The sequence below is a fragment of the Plectrocnemia conspersa genome, unplaced genomic scaffold (genome assembly GCF_051122295.1).
Source record: "Plectrocnemia conspersa isolate PC_06_02 unplaced genomic scaffold, ASM5112229v1 ptg000001l, whole genome shotgun sequence".
Taxonomy (NCBI): domain Eukaryota; kingdom Metazoa; phylum Arthropoda; class Insecta; order Trichoptera; family Polycentropodidae; genus Plectrocnemia; species Plectrocnemia conspersa.
Window position 1 is genome coordinate 26,933,902 of NW_028277165.1, and position 14,911 is coordinate 26,948,812.

The 14,911-nt window shown below is 29.6% G+C and overlaps 2 protein-coding genes across 3 annotated transcripts; both read left to right on the forward strand.

Annotated features, from left to right (window-relative positions):
• The first annotated feature begins 288 nt into the window (after window positions 1-288).
• LOC148239480 (caspase-1-like) lies at window positions 289-1,798 on the forward strand. Of its 2 annotated transcripts, XM_088190386.1 has the most exons (6): window positions 289-356; window positions 425-546; window positions 602-733; window positions 798-946; window positions 1,010-1,090; window positions 1,164-1,798. In XM_088190386.1, the coding sequence occupies exons 1-6, from the start codon at window positions 319-321 to the stop codon at window positions 1,206-1,208; spliced, it is 567 nt and encodes a 188-aa protein (XP_088046512.1). In that variant the 5' UTR covers window positions 289-318; the 3' UTR covers window positions 1,209-1,798. The 2 variants fall into 2 exon arrangements, with proteins under 2 accessions (XP_088046512.1, XP_088046504.1); XM_088190378.1 differs by having other exon boundaries at window positions 1,010-1,798.
• Window positions 1,799-4,547: 2,749 nt separating this feature from the next.
• On the forward strand, window positions 4,548-6,080 carry LOC148239481 (caspase-1-like). Its single transcript, XM_088189715.1, has 6 exons — window positions 4,548-4,655; window positions 4,731-4,852; window positions 4,920-4,943; window positions 5,095-5,235; window positions 5,298-5,446; window positions 5,514-6,080. Exons 1-6 carry the CDS (start codon window positions 4,633-4,635, stop codon window positions 5,829-5,831), a joined length of 777 nt encoding a protein of 258 aa, XP_088045841.1. The 5' UTR covers window positions 4,548-4,632; the 3' UTR covers window positions 5,832-6,080.
• Window positions 6,081-14,911: the final 8,831 nt, after the last annotated feature.

The window sequence follows — 14,911 nt, forward strand, 5'->3', positions numbered from 1 at the left end:
TAAATATATATTTACTAGTAAACATATATTTTTTTTAGCCAGGTGCTAGTGAAATTTTATGTTGCCCTAAGCTATCATTTATAACTGGCACTCATAAATGCTTCTGTAACCAACAAACGTACATTAATAATTTTTGTAATAAAAAATTTAAGCGTTTAACGTAAATGCATTATTTATTAAATCATTATTTTATCTTGAGAGTTAGTAAGTGATATGACATGATTTTAATGATAACAGGTGCAAAGTCTATTGATAAAACAATTATTATTAGCTATCATTAGTTTTAAATTGCAATTTCTCAAGTAACGACGTGTGATTATGTCAGAAAGTAAAATTCAAGATCAAGAACTTGAAATGTGAGTAATTATATATTATTTTTTTATAAAAATGTAAAGATGACATTATTAATATAAATCATTGACAGTGAAAAGCGATTAAGAATATACAACCCTGAATATATAGAGCCAGACATAAATAGTAATATCAACATAGAAAAAGAAAAGGGAAATAACATACTTTTAATATTTAACCATATTGATTTTGAAGGTTTGTTTATTTTTATACCAAAAATCAACAAAAATAAAAAATAAAATTATTTCAGAAAATCTGCCTAGCAGGACAGGATCTGATGCTGATGGGGAAATTTTAAAAGAAACGTTTGAAAATCTTAATTTTAGCTGCCATCAAATATTCGATATAAATAGAGATGCGATTTTTGAAGAAATAGACAAATGTAATTAAATAGTTAAATATGTTAAATTTTAAAAATTGATTTGTGTATTAAATTTCTATTTTAGATGGTGAACAATATGCATGTTTTGCTATTGTTGTGACAACTCACGGAAAACATGGTTCACTTTATGCTTATGATAAATTATTTAAAGAGGAAGAACTTTTTGACAAATTAAGCAAAATAAATGCTAACGTGAGACTATGCATAATACAGGTAACGTATTTTAATTTAATGATGTAGCGATTTAATTCCCTTATTTTTATATAAATATTTTAGGCGTGCAGAAGTAAACCAGAATCTGAAAATGAATTTGAGATGTCTTCAAACAATTTGATAACTTTATTGTCGGATAACATGGTAGTATTTCACAGCCAGTTTTCATTTAAAAAATCATATAGACATACAATAATTGGTACGCCATTTATTCAAGTACTTTGCAAGCGTTTGTCAACTATGCAGAAAGCCAACAGCTTAATAGATGAGTTTACATTTGTAGCAAGAGACGTTGGATATGTTACAGATGGTTTGCAGATTCCAGTGTTGTGTCATTCGCTGGATTTTAATTACAGATTTAAACCAAAAAAGTAATATTGTTATAGAGAATCCATGAAATAATAAAGAAAGTAATTCAGGATTACAATTTTAATGTTTTGCGTGATTTAATGTGAAGCGTGCTTTATTACTAAAATTGACAAACATACATTAATTCGTTTATAAAGCAGCGTCAAAGGGCCAACCATAAAGGGTACAAAAAAGATCAATTTAGGTATAATGTAGATCTATTTCACTTACACAAGAATTTATTAATTATGTCAAAAGATCTGAACAAGATCCTAAGCAAGATCAAATGGTAATGTTTGATACAAGAAGGTAAAATTGCAAACCAGTTAATTAAGACAAATTAAATAATATGACATCAGATCTGTTCTTATGAAAAACACTGTTACTCTAAAAACATATTTTAAAACCATAATAGCCAATTAAATTTTTTATTTTTTTTATTAATAAAAAAATTTAAGCTGTCCAAAGAATATATATAAGAGCATTACGATATATGTATATATTAAAAAGATTGTAAACATTAATTAAATAAAAAAAAAATATGTAAAAAAAAAACATAATTTATTTATTATGTATAATGGTTTTGTGTATTTATTATATATTATGTATATATTGTATCTATCAATCTATTTTCTGAATAAAAGATTTAGCTAACGACAATTTACAATCTTGATATACGATAGTACAATCGATATTTTATTCGAAAATTCGCAGAAAACTTCGTTTTATTATTCTTTAATCTAATAATACGTACTTTATATAGTGACAATAAATAATAAAATACATATTGATAATTGCTGTTATATATTATTTTTATTATGGTTAATCAAGCTTACTTTAGTATTGTGTAAAGAAAATTATTCACTTTTTGTGAAAACGTTATTGTTTAACTCTTATCTACATTATTTTAATTATAATAGTTTTTATATCTCTAGCTGATAACATAGATGTGTGAATTTATTATTTTGAAGAAGTTGATTTAATTTATTCAATTTTACATTTATGAACACTAAATTAAATTGAAAAAAATAGTGACAATATACTAATCTCTAAAATTTTATAAATTGCACTTATGATATCGCAAAACTATTTATCTACTTTTACTTTGAAGATACTGCAGCTTTGTAGCTCATCGAATAGACATTTAATTCTTTGCAAAATTCAGTGGTATTTGGATTATACATAATGGTATATTATGTATATTATGCTTATACTTTTTATCTTATAAAAAATTCGATGGTATTTAACATATAATTCGTTTCGTTTTATGAAAAAACACAGCTTTTATTATGTTATTAAAATAACAATAAACATTTAGTTAAAACTCTTTTGATCTCAGTGTATTTCTTTTAACTTAAAGTAAGATTTTTAAACAAATCAATGACGTTTCTAAAATTTATGACTCATTCGAGAATTTTACATTTACACTATTACTTTTTATGCATTTGTGTCATTGCGTTTAATATTTTTTTTTAATTTGCCTTACGTTTTGTTATTTTTGGTTTTACTTCAATTTGTCTAATGCAGATTTAAGAATAGTTAACATTATTTTAAGGCGAATTGTAAAATAGCATCAATAGAACACAATATAGAATCACGTAAACATAATGCTTTTTAGGGTTTAAAACAATTTATAATTTTTGGCATTTTTGTTGAATGTCACAGAAATCATTTTTTAAAATAAAATACTTGATTTTAAAAATAAAAAAATCATGGTCTACAACTTTTCCTTATCTTAGTCTAATATAACATGTTATTCAGGTTTTTCCATGATCGTTTCAAACGTATTTTTGTAGATGAAGATCACAATTGTGAATGATCAAAAATTAAAACATTTTTTAAAAGGATTGTAAGAATATAAACTTACAAGGATTGAGGGAATAAAATATGATTGAATTAGTACTTATTATTACATTTTTATACAGCATAGACATCCGTAAATTTACTTTGATCATTTTCTTTAGAACAGGTGCATCCAACCATTATTTCTCCAATTCCCATTTCACCATTTTTCATAATTTAATTTTCCACTTCTTAAGATCTAACTCTAATTCAAAAGTTACATTCGATATATTGTGCGCATTTGTAATAATATTGCAATTTTTATAATTTATATTAGCAGGTGTAGCGACCACACACAGTTTTAAATGGCCATTGTTTCAAAACATGCGTTAATTTACTGTGACCGAAATGATCATCCATCAACAAGGAAACAAGACAATGCCACCCGCGGACAACATAAGATCATGGACTCACACATCCCGCCGCCAGCTTCTCCACCACCGCTCAGAGAAAATATCTCACCATTTATCGTCTGTCATAATATATATAAATATAATGTAATAAAAGTCTAACTAGATTCCACCTTGAGTCTCACTAACTACGAAGTCACACCTCCTAGGGTTCTCAAACCCTACATAGGTAAGTACATTTATTTAAAAAAAAAATTTATGTAAAGTTTTTTAAACATAATAGCAACAGTAAATATAGATTAAAATTTATTATTTTTTCTTCTTATATTTAAAACTAATTTATGCATACTTAAATGAATAAAAAAATTAATATGATTACAATGTTACTAGTGCTTAGATGCGTAAAAGGGCACAGCGCAGGTGATTTTTAGCATCCAATTTACTTCCTTGCTTCATTTTTATTTGCATCAAATTTAAAAAGCCTCGCGTAATAAATGTCAAATTTACAGAAAATTTTTAGAAAAATGTAAATTTTACTGCAAAATTTTTGCTTATCACGCCATGGTACCTAAAAGAGGACTGTTTCAAACCATTAGCCAACTAAAGCATGTAAATTCTACGTCTACACCGATTACGACAAATGTTCACGGTTAGCTGATTATGATATTGGTTTCAAGCCGCATAGCCAGAGATAGTCGGTTTGCCAAAGCGCGGTTGAGCAAATGACCCCCGGTAGCCAGTAAGTCGATAGGATGTTGGGGTAAGTCGGATGGTGCGCTAGCTCGGCTTGCAGTGGCTGTGTTCTCCCAAATCTTTAAATATTTTACATTATAGTCAATATAAATATAAAAAGCATGTACAAGTAGCAAGAATTGGGTTAACAACTATGAATTTTAAAGAAAAAACTAGTAAATAAAAATGTTGTGAGGTGAAATGTGACATTTTAGCAAAGTATTCCTTATTATTATTTTATTTAATATATTTTATTTTAAGAGCCTGTATCGTATCATAGTCTGAGAAACGATTGCATATCAGATCCAAGTGAATGATATCAAATCGATAATTTAGTCTTTATTTGATATTGTCATATTTATTAATAGGTTGACAGTGCTTTGTGTAGAACGTTTATTAAAATAGTGATATATTATGTATAAGCAAGACGAAGAAATGTATTTTTTAACATATTGAATCAGTGAATAACGTGTGTATTGAAAATGTTAAAATATATTATTAATTATTTTTAGATACAACAATCTTGAGAGCTACTCTCCGTCATATTTAGAGCCTGATAAATTAAGTTATGTAGACGAATCGAAAGAAAGAGGAAAAGACAAATTGATCGTTTTTAACCTAACAGAATTTAGCAGTAAGTTTAATGCTATTTGAATATTATAAAATATAAGTACATATTATTTATAATAACACTTTTTTAGAAAAAGAAGACGCTATAACAGATGGTAAAACCTCATATTTTATTAATTTTTATAAAATTGTATTTGTTATGTAATACCTATAAAATATCTTCATATTGAAAATAAATTTACAACTATTGTAATGTTAATAAATACTCATAGACAAAGTTGCTTTATCAATACATAATAATTCAAGGTTATCTGGAAAGAAGAGAAGGAGGTGACAATGATGCAAAAGTTCTTATTGAAACATTTACAAAATTGGGTTTTGAATGCATGGCGATTTCAGATCCTATAAATTTAACAAAAAATAAAATTTTTGAATACATTATTAACGGTACGTACAAGGATACTTTTTGTATACACAATTATTAAATATGTTTTACTTAATAATATTAGATAGCGAGCAATATGCTTGCTTTTGCGTTGCTGTGTTAACTCATGGAGAACACGGATATCTTCATGCGTACGATGAAAAATTTAAGGAAGAGGAACTCTTTAACTATATAAGTGAGATTAAAGCTAACGTAAAATTGTGTGTTATACAGGTATTTTTTTAATAAATATATTTATTGCTTGTACATATTTTATGTTTATGATTTATAATTGTTTTAGGCGTGTAGAATTATATTGGAAGCAGACAATAATGCTGAAACACCTTCGATGGATTTGCTTTCTTTGCCTTTGGATAATATGATTGTGTTTCACAGCCAATACTCCTTTAAAGCAGCATTAAGACATATTCGATTAGGCACACCGTTCATTCAAATACTTTGTAAGCGGTTATCTATTATGAAGGAGAAAAACAGTTTATTGGATGAGTTTGCGTTTGTTATAAGAGACGTTGGAAATGTAACGTGCGGTAAACAAACTCCTGTTTTGCATTTTAGAATAGATTTTAATTACAGAATCGGACCTATTGATAGTATATGAAAAATTACGTTTTTTATATATACTAATATTATAATAAGTCGTATGTATAATTTATAATTTTTCATATAAGAACATTTTTATCTTATCAATATGCATTATTTGATTATGTTATTTTTAGTAAAGATAACAATATGTTAAATGTTTTATTAATTATTAAGATAAATGTATTAAAAAATATTTTGTATTAAAAATAAAGATTTCAAGGTGTTTGCATTTAACAATAAATAATAACTAATATACAAACAATTAATATCGTACTTTTTTGCAATATAAAATAACTTATCTATAAAATTAAGTCATTTTAAAAACATTTTTTTCTATTTTCATCTTATTTAATAGTAGTAAATATTAATTGTGTAATAAAACATGTAACTGGAATTACACTATTATTTATATTCATGGTATATATTTTTACAATATTTTTTGCGATTATAATTAAATGTTTTCACATTTTTTAGAATCTTTTCATGCAACATATTTTTTTCAAAAACTATGATATTATAATACATCTTTTCTATGGAAAATATAAATTTATTTTTTAAACACCGACTAAATGTTTTGTTATAAAAAAGTTATATTAAAACAATATAATTTTAAAGAAAATCAAGAGAAACATTTGTGCAATCTTAGCGAGATGTAGCAGGTTTGAGCGCAATTGCAGACGTTGGAACGATCTAGTGGCATAAAGAAAAAAGAGAAGAATGGTAATTTATAAGAGACTATTCATATTTTTTATCATTTTATTTGTGGCGTAACACCCTAATAAACCTTTGTAATGTTGAATTATTATAAATTTTAATTTCTCGGTTGAAGCTTAGGAACCACTTCCCCTCTTTTCACTTATATTTTTTATTGAACTTTCACTTTTTGTTTTCTAAATGCAATTCTGAATCAATCTGTATTCTGTAAATTTATTCAAATCAAGAATTAAGAAATAATATAATATAATTAAACATATTTTTATAAAATATATTTATTTTTGTTATCAACATCTAAATACAATTATTGTAAACAATTTCGTATTATTTCTATTATAGTAAATTTTGAAGTTTATTTAAAATAATTGGAAACATATTGTATGGGTTAGAATTTTAACAAAGAAATCTCTTGTTTTTCGAATTTGGCCACACACGCATGGATTTGTCCGAGATGGATGTCCGGCGGACAAATCCGACCGTGTGTGGCGGAAAAAACCACGGAAGGTTCTGTCTGGCGTCTGTTTGTTGTCCGTGCATCTATTATTAAAAACAAATATTTAAATTTGATACAGTAGCAGAAGTGCATAATATGAGCAAAAAAATATTTTTTATAATACGAACATATATATATATATATATATATATATATATATATATATATATATATATATATATATATATATATATATATATATATATATATATATATATATATATATATATATATATATATATATATATATATATATATATATATATATATATATATATATATATATATATATATATATATATATATGCTAATCGTTATTCCAGTACACACAATCTGCAGTTAACAGTAAAAAGTGTTAATTAGTTATATATCTAGACATGCAAATCTTATATTTTAATATTAAGATAACATAACATTTATATTGCAATAAAATATCTAACACATATTAAATTGATATACTATTTATTTTTAGGTTCATATTATAATATACATTTAGGTGCATATTATTATATATTATACAAGTTTGCTTCAGGGTAGATATTTCTCCGCTTATTAGATGAACCGCCACTGGTTCTAGGTAAATAAAAAAAAAAACATTTCTCAAAACTATCACTTCTGCTTTGTTCACGAATTTCCTTACTGCTAAGTCTCACCTGAAACTCGCAGGAAGTTGCACTAGGCGTCACTTCCGCCAGTGTGCCACCCCGCCGGGGACCACTTCCTATACAAAATATAACGGATCCGTTATCAAATACAACGGAAGAGGCCTAACGAACCCGGTGCCTGCTCGTTATCAACTCCTTGGCCCGGCGCCGGCGCGACACAGGCTTCACTAACTAAACTTGTTATTACAAAGACCGAGTTTTGGTAATTGCTTCCAACTCGCACAACTTATTTCATTGTTTTATGACACTTGTTTTACATCTTAACAAGACTCGGCTTGATATACCTAAACGCGAACACGCACACTCGGGAACGCTCGTTCGCCCTATCAACTTTGTTATGTAACCGATTTTCTGGCGCCTGAGCTTTGTCAGTTTACGTTTTTGTTCTCATTATTAAATTATCAATTTACATTTCAAAATAAAAAAATAATATTTAAAATTTGTATAGTTCAAGGACAAGGCAGACACTTAAATGATTTAACCCATTAAAGGATTTCATTATTTCTTAAAATATTCTATGTAAACAACAATTGAGATTCAGAGAAAAACATTTCAATGAGACTGCATTACAAGTAGTGTTAAATAATTTTTTATTAGCCTAGGTTAGGAATAAAATCATTTAAGCAGTTTCTTAGATTTCAAAAGACCTTTCGAAACAATTGACAGTATAATAATGTTAAAGAAAGTAGAGATTTTAAGTTTAAGTTTTAAGATAGTTTAATAATTATTTAAAAAAGAGTGTGCAATACTGTATCACGGTGTACAAAATTAAAACCATTGCATTTCATAATATTTATCATGGCCCTCACAATGATGGGGAGGGCTGACAGGGTCATAGCTCGAGGTCCCGGGGTCGCGAAAGGGCGATCGATTTTATAAAAATATTTGTCAAATTATTAAAAATGTTGAGAGTTCAAGAATCCTGTAGTCTTGTAAAAAAATTTAAAGACTCAGCAAAAACAAACACTCTTTTAGTAAGATCACTAATTATTTCCATATGTATTGATGCGTCTGAAACGTGGACCATAAACGCAGCAGATAGGAGAAGATAAGAATGCGTTTAAAGTGTGGTCTTGGAACGTATGTTAAGAATACTCTGGACGACACAACTCACGAGTCTCTACATTCTAAGAAAATTTACAACATGCATGAAACGAATTCTCCGGTTTTTCTTCCTTACCGGAAACGTTTTAGTTCAGCTGTGTATATCATAGTTGGACCACTCAAATCGACTCCCACAATTAAACCGAGCCACATGCGCCATCCGCGTGTGGCCACATCGGATACTGGATTTCCATAGCGTGAATTGTCTGGTTCGGTGGATTTGCATTATGCGAATGTGTGTGCGTTTTGTATGCAACAGCCGCTCTGGTAATTGGCGTAGGTCGTTACCAACGGATCGTTGCAATCAACACCGGTCAACAGATGTGTCCCGGTTCTGTCAAAGCAAATTGCTCACACCGAAAATGTCAAATTTTTGCGGTTATGTTAATGCGAAATTTGAAATCGCAACACTAAAATTGAAGTAGGAAAAAAAACTCAATATTATCAACAAAATAATATATAATATTATTATGAATGTCCGAACCGAAGATACAACTGAAGTCGGCCGAGATCTACGACTTCGAGTAAGCGACCACACTGTCGCAAATTTCATATGTCATCCGGATGGTGGCTTCTGTCACGTACAGCCGGCATATTTGCGCGCGATCGAAAAAAGTGCCAAATAATCGCAATTTATAAATTGTTATATTATTAAAATTACGCTACTGATAATTATAAAAGTTTGTATGTGCACACACCAATACAATATCAATGAAAACTTTTCGGTCGTAAATATTCAATTTACGCAAAATCATTGTCGGCTTTTGCAAAATGCCATAAGGCATAAAAATGATACTTTAGAATACGAACACCACATCTGTGACTATCCTAGAATTTGTCGCCAGCAATTCTAAATAAGAATTCGTTATGGTGTGACATTTATATAAACCGATCTAGGAAAATAAATAAGGATATTCGAAACGATTTTTTTTAACAAAATCCAGTACCACTAATTATTTAATTTTATATGAAAAAAATATATTAACGATATCTGTTAGAAGAATATATTATCAAAAATATAATTTATCCCTTTTGTTGCCTTAAAATATTCAAAGATGTCAGTAAGAGTCTGTTGAAGTCCCCGATAAGCATGTAGTAATATAACTTGACCACGTAAACACGATGCAGCGCTCGACATGTGTGTTAACCATAGGACGCCTACGCGCATACTGAAATTGAACCGACTTACTCGTTCTATTTCAGTTTGCGAAACACCATATCATTATCTCTTTCACTCTCGTCACTTAACACGCAAGAGAGCGAAAGGGGAAGTATCTCACCGCTCGCGCTCAAAAGAGCAACTTCGACTTCGGTCCCTTTGACTTGAAAAATAATGTCGATAATGCTAGGAAGCGCTTGAAGCTAGCCAAGTCGACTGAATTACCCCTACTTTTCTTCCCGTTCTCGGTAACCTTGGACAACTTCCGAGAGATTTTAGAGCGGGTAGAACCGAACTCGACCGAATAACACCGAAGTAACCCACTATATTCTCCGTCCTTGGCCAACTTCCAGATAGTGTAGTGCAGGCATTACAATACACAAAAAATATAATAAAAGTATGAAAAAATATGATATAATAAAAAAGAAAAAATCTTAAAATAATAAAACCTAATGGTACAAACAGACCGCTTAGCACAGTATGTGTGCACAAATTTGTGCTTTTCGTCATTTCAATTTCATAAAAAAATCAAACGTTAAACTGCGCATTTACCATACCGTATTCATTTAATGTTCTAGTCGAATATGTTACTAATATTATATCAACTAAAATAATTGAAAAAAAATGTAGAGGCTCAAAACTCAGATAAAAAAAACCGTATCAAATTTTTTCTAATAATTTTTAAATGGAAAGGGGTGCTGGCGTGCCATTAAAATAAAAAAAAATGTTCTGCTGGCGTGCAAGTGGCACACTGGCTTCTCCAGTGACTGGCGTTAAGCGTTTACACGGTGCTAGTCGCTGGCATCCAGTGACTAACAACCTCGACTTGCACGCTGACTGGCATTTTTAAAATCAGCCAAACATAAAAACTATTTTTATTTAATTTTAACATCCATAATCTCCTGTCTAAATCGCAATTTAAATATATGGGTAATGTGGCAATGAGATAAAACGATTTGAATTTTTACTTTCTTTGCGATACAGATGTTTATAATTTATATTTGTGGGGGTCGATGTCGTCTGGTGCTGGAGCTCGTGCTCACGTCGGGTTGTCACCAGTGTGGCGGTCGTGTCGTCTGGTGCTGGAGCTCGTGCTCACGTCGGGTTGTCACCAGTTTAGGGGTCGTCGTGATGGAGCTCGGTGTCGCAGTGGCGTAGCCCTACGGGTGCGTGACGGCGTCGGGTGCTTCCTGTACCGCGTGGTCGGCGGCGACGGTGGCTGACGATGGCGGCACATGGTCGGGGCTGCGGCAGGTCGTCGGCGGAAGCAGCGGCGAGGGCGTGAGCGGGGCCAGTAGTCGAGTCTACGTAATGTAATCGGGCGACTGTTCTCTGGAGCTTCTGTCCCGTCTATTTATATATCGTACGGGAATTGTAATCTTATTGTTACCTGTCGCCACATATTATTAATTTAAAAATCTTACATATAATTGTTCTAAGCTGCTTTCGCTTCCGGACGTGCAAATTTTAAAATAAAACATTCTTCGTTTTATTTTTTACTATTTAAACCATATCGCTATGTTTGAACGGTGTATATAATAATGCACTGTTGTTTCGACCAATAAAAAATAAGCATTTAAATATAAAACAAGATGGCCGACATCAACATGACAACAGTATTATAAATATTGCTACGCGACAATAGTTTTCATTCATTTTTCATGTGCATTGTTTGATTGGACTGAATATAAATAATCGGATTGCAAATTAACTAGGTATGTTAAAAATATGAAAATGAAATATATACATAATGTGTAAGGATTATAAAAATATATTGATTAAACTAGATCAACAATCAAAAAACAATCTTCGTAATGAAATCTTCAAATTTTGGATTCCTGTCGACGGGCTCCGAGGGCAAAAAGTGAGTTTCTTCTTTTACAATACATAAAAATTATCATTGCTTCTGATTTAATGCACATATTCGTTATATACGCCCAGATACGTTTTAAACGTGAACATGTAATATATATATAATACTTAGTGTCTAGTAAATGTCGATCAAATCATATAAATGCTAATTAAACGTATTTTTTTATCTATTCATATTTGAGAGACACTATCTTTTATGATGATATCGTGACAATGATTGTGATGCAGTCGGATATTTAGCTGAAGAAGTTTGGTTCCAATTTTGCAAAGTCATTTTATTGCTCACTCATGGCTTCTAAAAAATAATTATAAATTATAAAACCTATGTACAATAATTAAAATCTAAACACAATATTGACAATGATATGACATAATAATTTAGCGAGGATGCAAATATTTAAACTTTTAAATAAATGTTATATTTGTCCTAAAACGTCAGTCATGGGCTCTCGAGTTTTTGATTCTTACGTTTTTGTGCCATATAGTGATAATATTTAAGGTAGTGAGTGAGTTGTTCTATACACCAAGGCATATAAACAAAATAAAATTAAAGCATTATTGCAGATCTCGCAATATATCAGCGAACGGACAGCTAATAAATGTGTAGTTTTTTGGATGTTATCTAATAGACGACATTTTACAATGATTATAAATATGTGATTGCATACCTGAAATAAGCAATAGCCAAAATATCTAGGAGTGGGTTATTTTTAATTCCAATATGGCAAAATATGTATTTAGGTCATGGTTTTTTATCAATTTTTGTTCCGTGCAATTATTTCTCTTTCGGAACAGCCTAATTAAAGATATTTAGTTACATCAAACTTATGTAGTATGATCTTTATAAAAAAATAATACTTGCTGACGGTGACTTTAACTTGAGATGATTCACTTTCTGTTTATATTGTTGTCACTATATTAGTCGTCCAATTGTTCTATCGTTGCATCTGAAAAATAATTAAAAACAATAAGAATATTATCAAATGTTAACCATTGAACACATTATCACTAATAATATAATCCATAAATTAAATTTAAACGACAAATGAAAAATGCATTAATGAAAGTTACCATAGAGGATTAAATACGTAAAGTAACATCACTTTTTTGAACCTTCAAAATATATTTTATTTTATTATGTATTTCCAATAATTTTAGTTTAATATGTTTTTAGCTTAATATAAATTTTAAATACAGTGAAATCTTTTTGCATCTATTAAATATTAAAATATATATTGATGCGCATAAAAAACCTTCACTCTATAAAATATTAATCAATATATTTTTAATAAAAATCGACAAAGGTCTCAAAATTCTCAATATTTTTAAAGCGCATATTGTGCCCATTGTCCACTTTTGTGTAACCAAATATTTTTTAATATCAGTCATATTTTTTAATTGATGTGAAACCGATGGTATTTATTATTATTATTTATTTAAACCGCAAACCTACTTTGAAATAATATAAAATGTTAAGTTTTCATAATATTTTATATGTTTAAAACCTTTTGTTATTTTTGGTTTTATAAATATTTAGTTAAGCTGCAAACCTATTTTAAAACTTAATTGAATATTTAGTTTTATTATTATCTAGCTAAGTCTTAAACATAATATTTAATGATATACAATTTTACGTGTCATCAATAAATATTCTATTTTCAAATCTTACTTAATATAAAATGTTTTTTTCTGGAAATATTTAGCTAAGTTATAAACCTATTTTTAAATAAATTGGAAATGGTAATTAGTTTATTATAGATTGAACCATTTTAACAAATGTTTTATTAAACCATTAAATTAAAAAAAATATTCAAAAAGTTAAAACCAAGCAAAAATAATATTTAAAAGTTAATAAATTGAGTGTCCGGTACCCGCACACTCGTCAGCTTCGGTACCTCACGACAGTGAGGTACCGACCTTTTCATGTGGCCTTTAGGAACTTTATGCATAAACTGAAAACTATACAAACAAATCAGATATAATGTTAAAAATAAATAGGAATATGACAGAATTTTGAGCGTTAGTAGCTAAGAGTGGATAGTATACCTCTTCGTCAAACGGCCATTACTTACGGTGCACAGGTCCTAAGACCGACCGGATCCGCGATCCCCCAGTATTGCAAACAGAGCCGACTTCATAAGTGTTACCTGTCAGTGCAGCTTTCGTCCCGAACTAATGAACTAAGTTTGCAGGGCTAGGTCTGTTGAAAGTTGGCCCGGAGCCTGAGCTCGGAGGCTCGCCCGGTGCCTCGAGTGGCTCCGTCTCCCATCGGTAATAATTTAGACTTACCGCGGGGCGAGGGGGAAGGCTGAGTTTCCGGTTAGGTGTGAGTGTGGTTGCACCCAACCCTCCCCCTTAGACTTGCAAGGAATATTCAAATTGAACCATGCGAACCGACCTGGGGGCTGCGAATGCAAAGCTCCACACTTTTCGTATAAATTATGGCAATAAAATGCGGATCCGAGGCGATTCATTTGAGCGAAATTATTTAATCATTCATTCTAACGGCTTTATTAAATTTTGCGTTGAGGTTTTAACCACCGCGCATTTAACCTTGATGCAATAATTTTTAAGAGACTCGTTATCTGTGATTTAATAAAAATATGATATTACTTATAGATAAAGTATAGCAAGTATTACACTAAGTAAGCAAAAAACATTGATATCTGGATTGAATTATAGATAAACATATTTATCATGAAAAACATGTTTATCGTTAAATTTGCCAACTTGAAAATGATATGATAAAATTTGCAATGTTGACTTTTGATTTATTTATTATAAATATGTAATCGTAAAGGTAAACCTAATTTTTAAAAAAACGCGTATTTATAGCTAAAATAGCAGTTTTTAACTTCAACTTTTTTAAATTTATTGTATTGAAATCAATATTATATTTAATTATGTATGATCCATCTTTTGTTGTAAGATAACGTTATGCAATGCGTTATAATATGGAAAACACAGTCAATACCCACTAAGTAAGTAATGTGACACAAAATAGCAAAGCAAATATTTACAGGCAGATGTCACTATGCAAAAACTAGCTTAATTATAGTATATTAATTATTATTCACGAGAAAATTAAG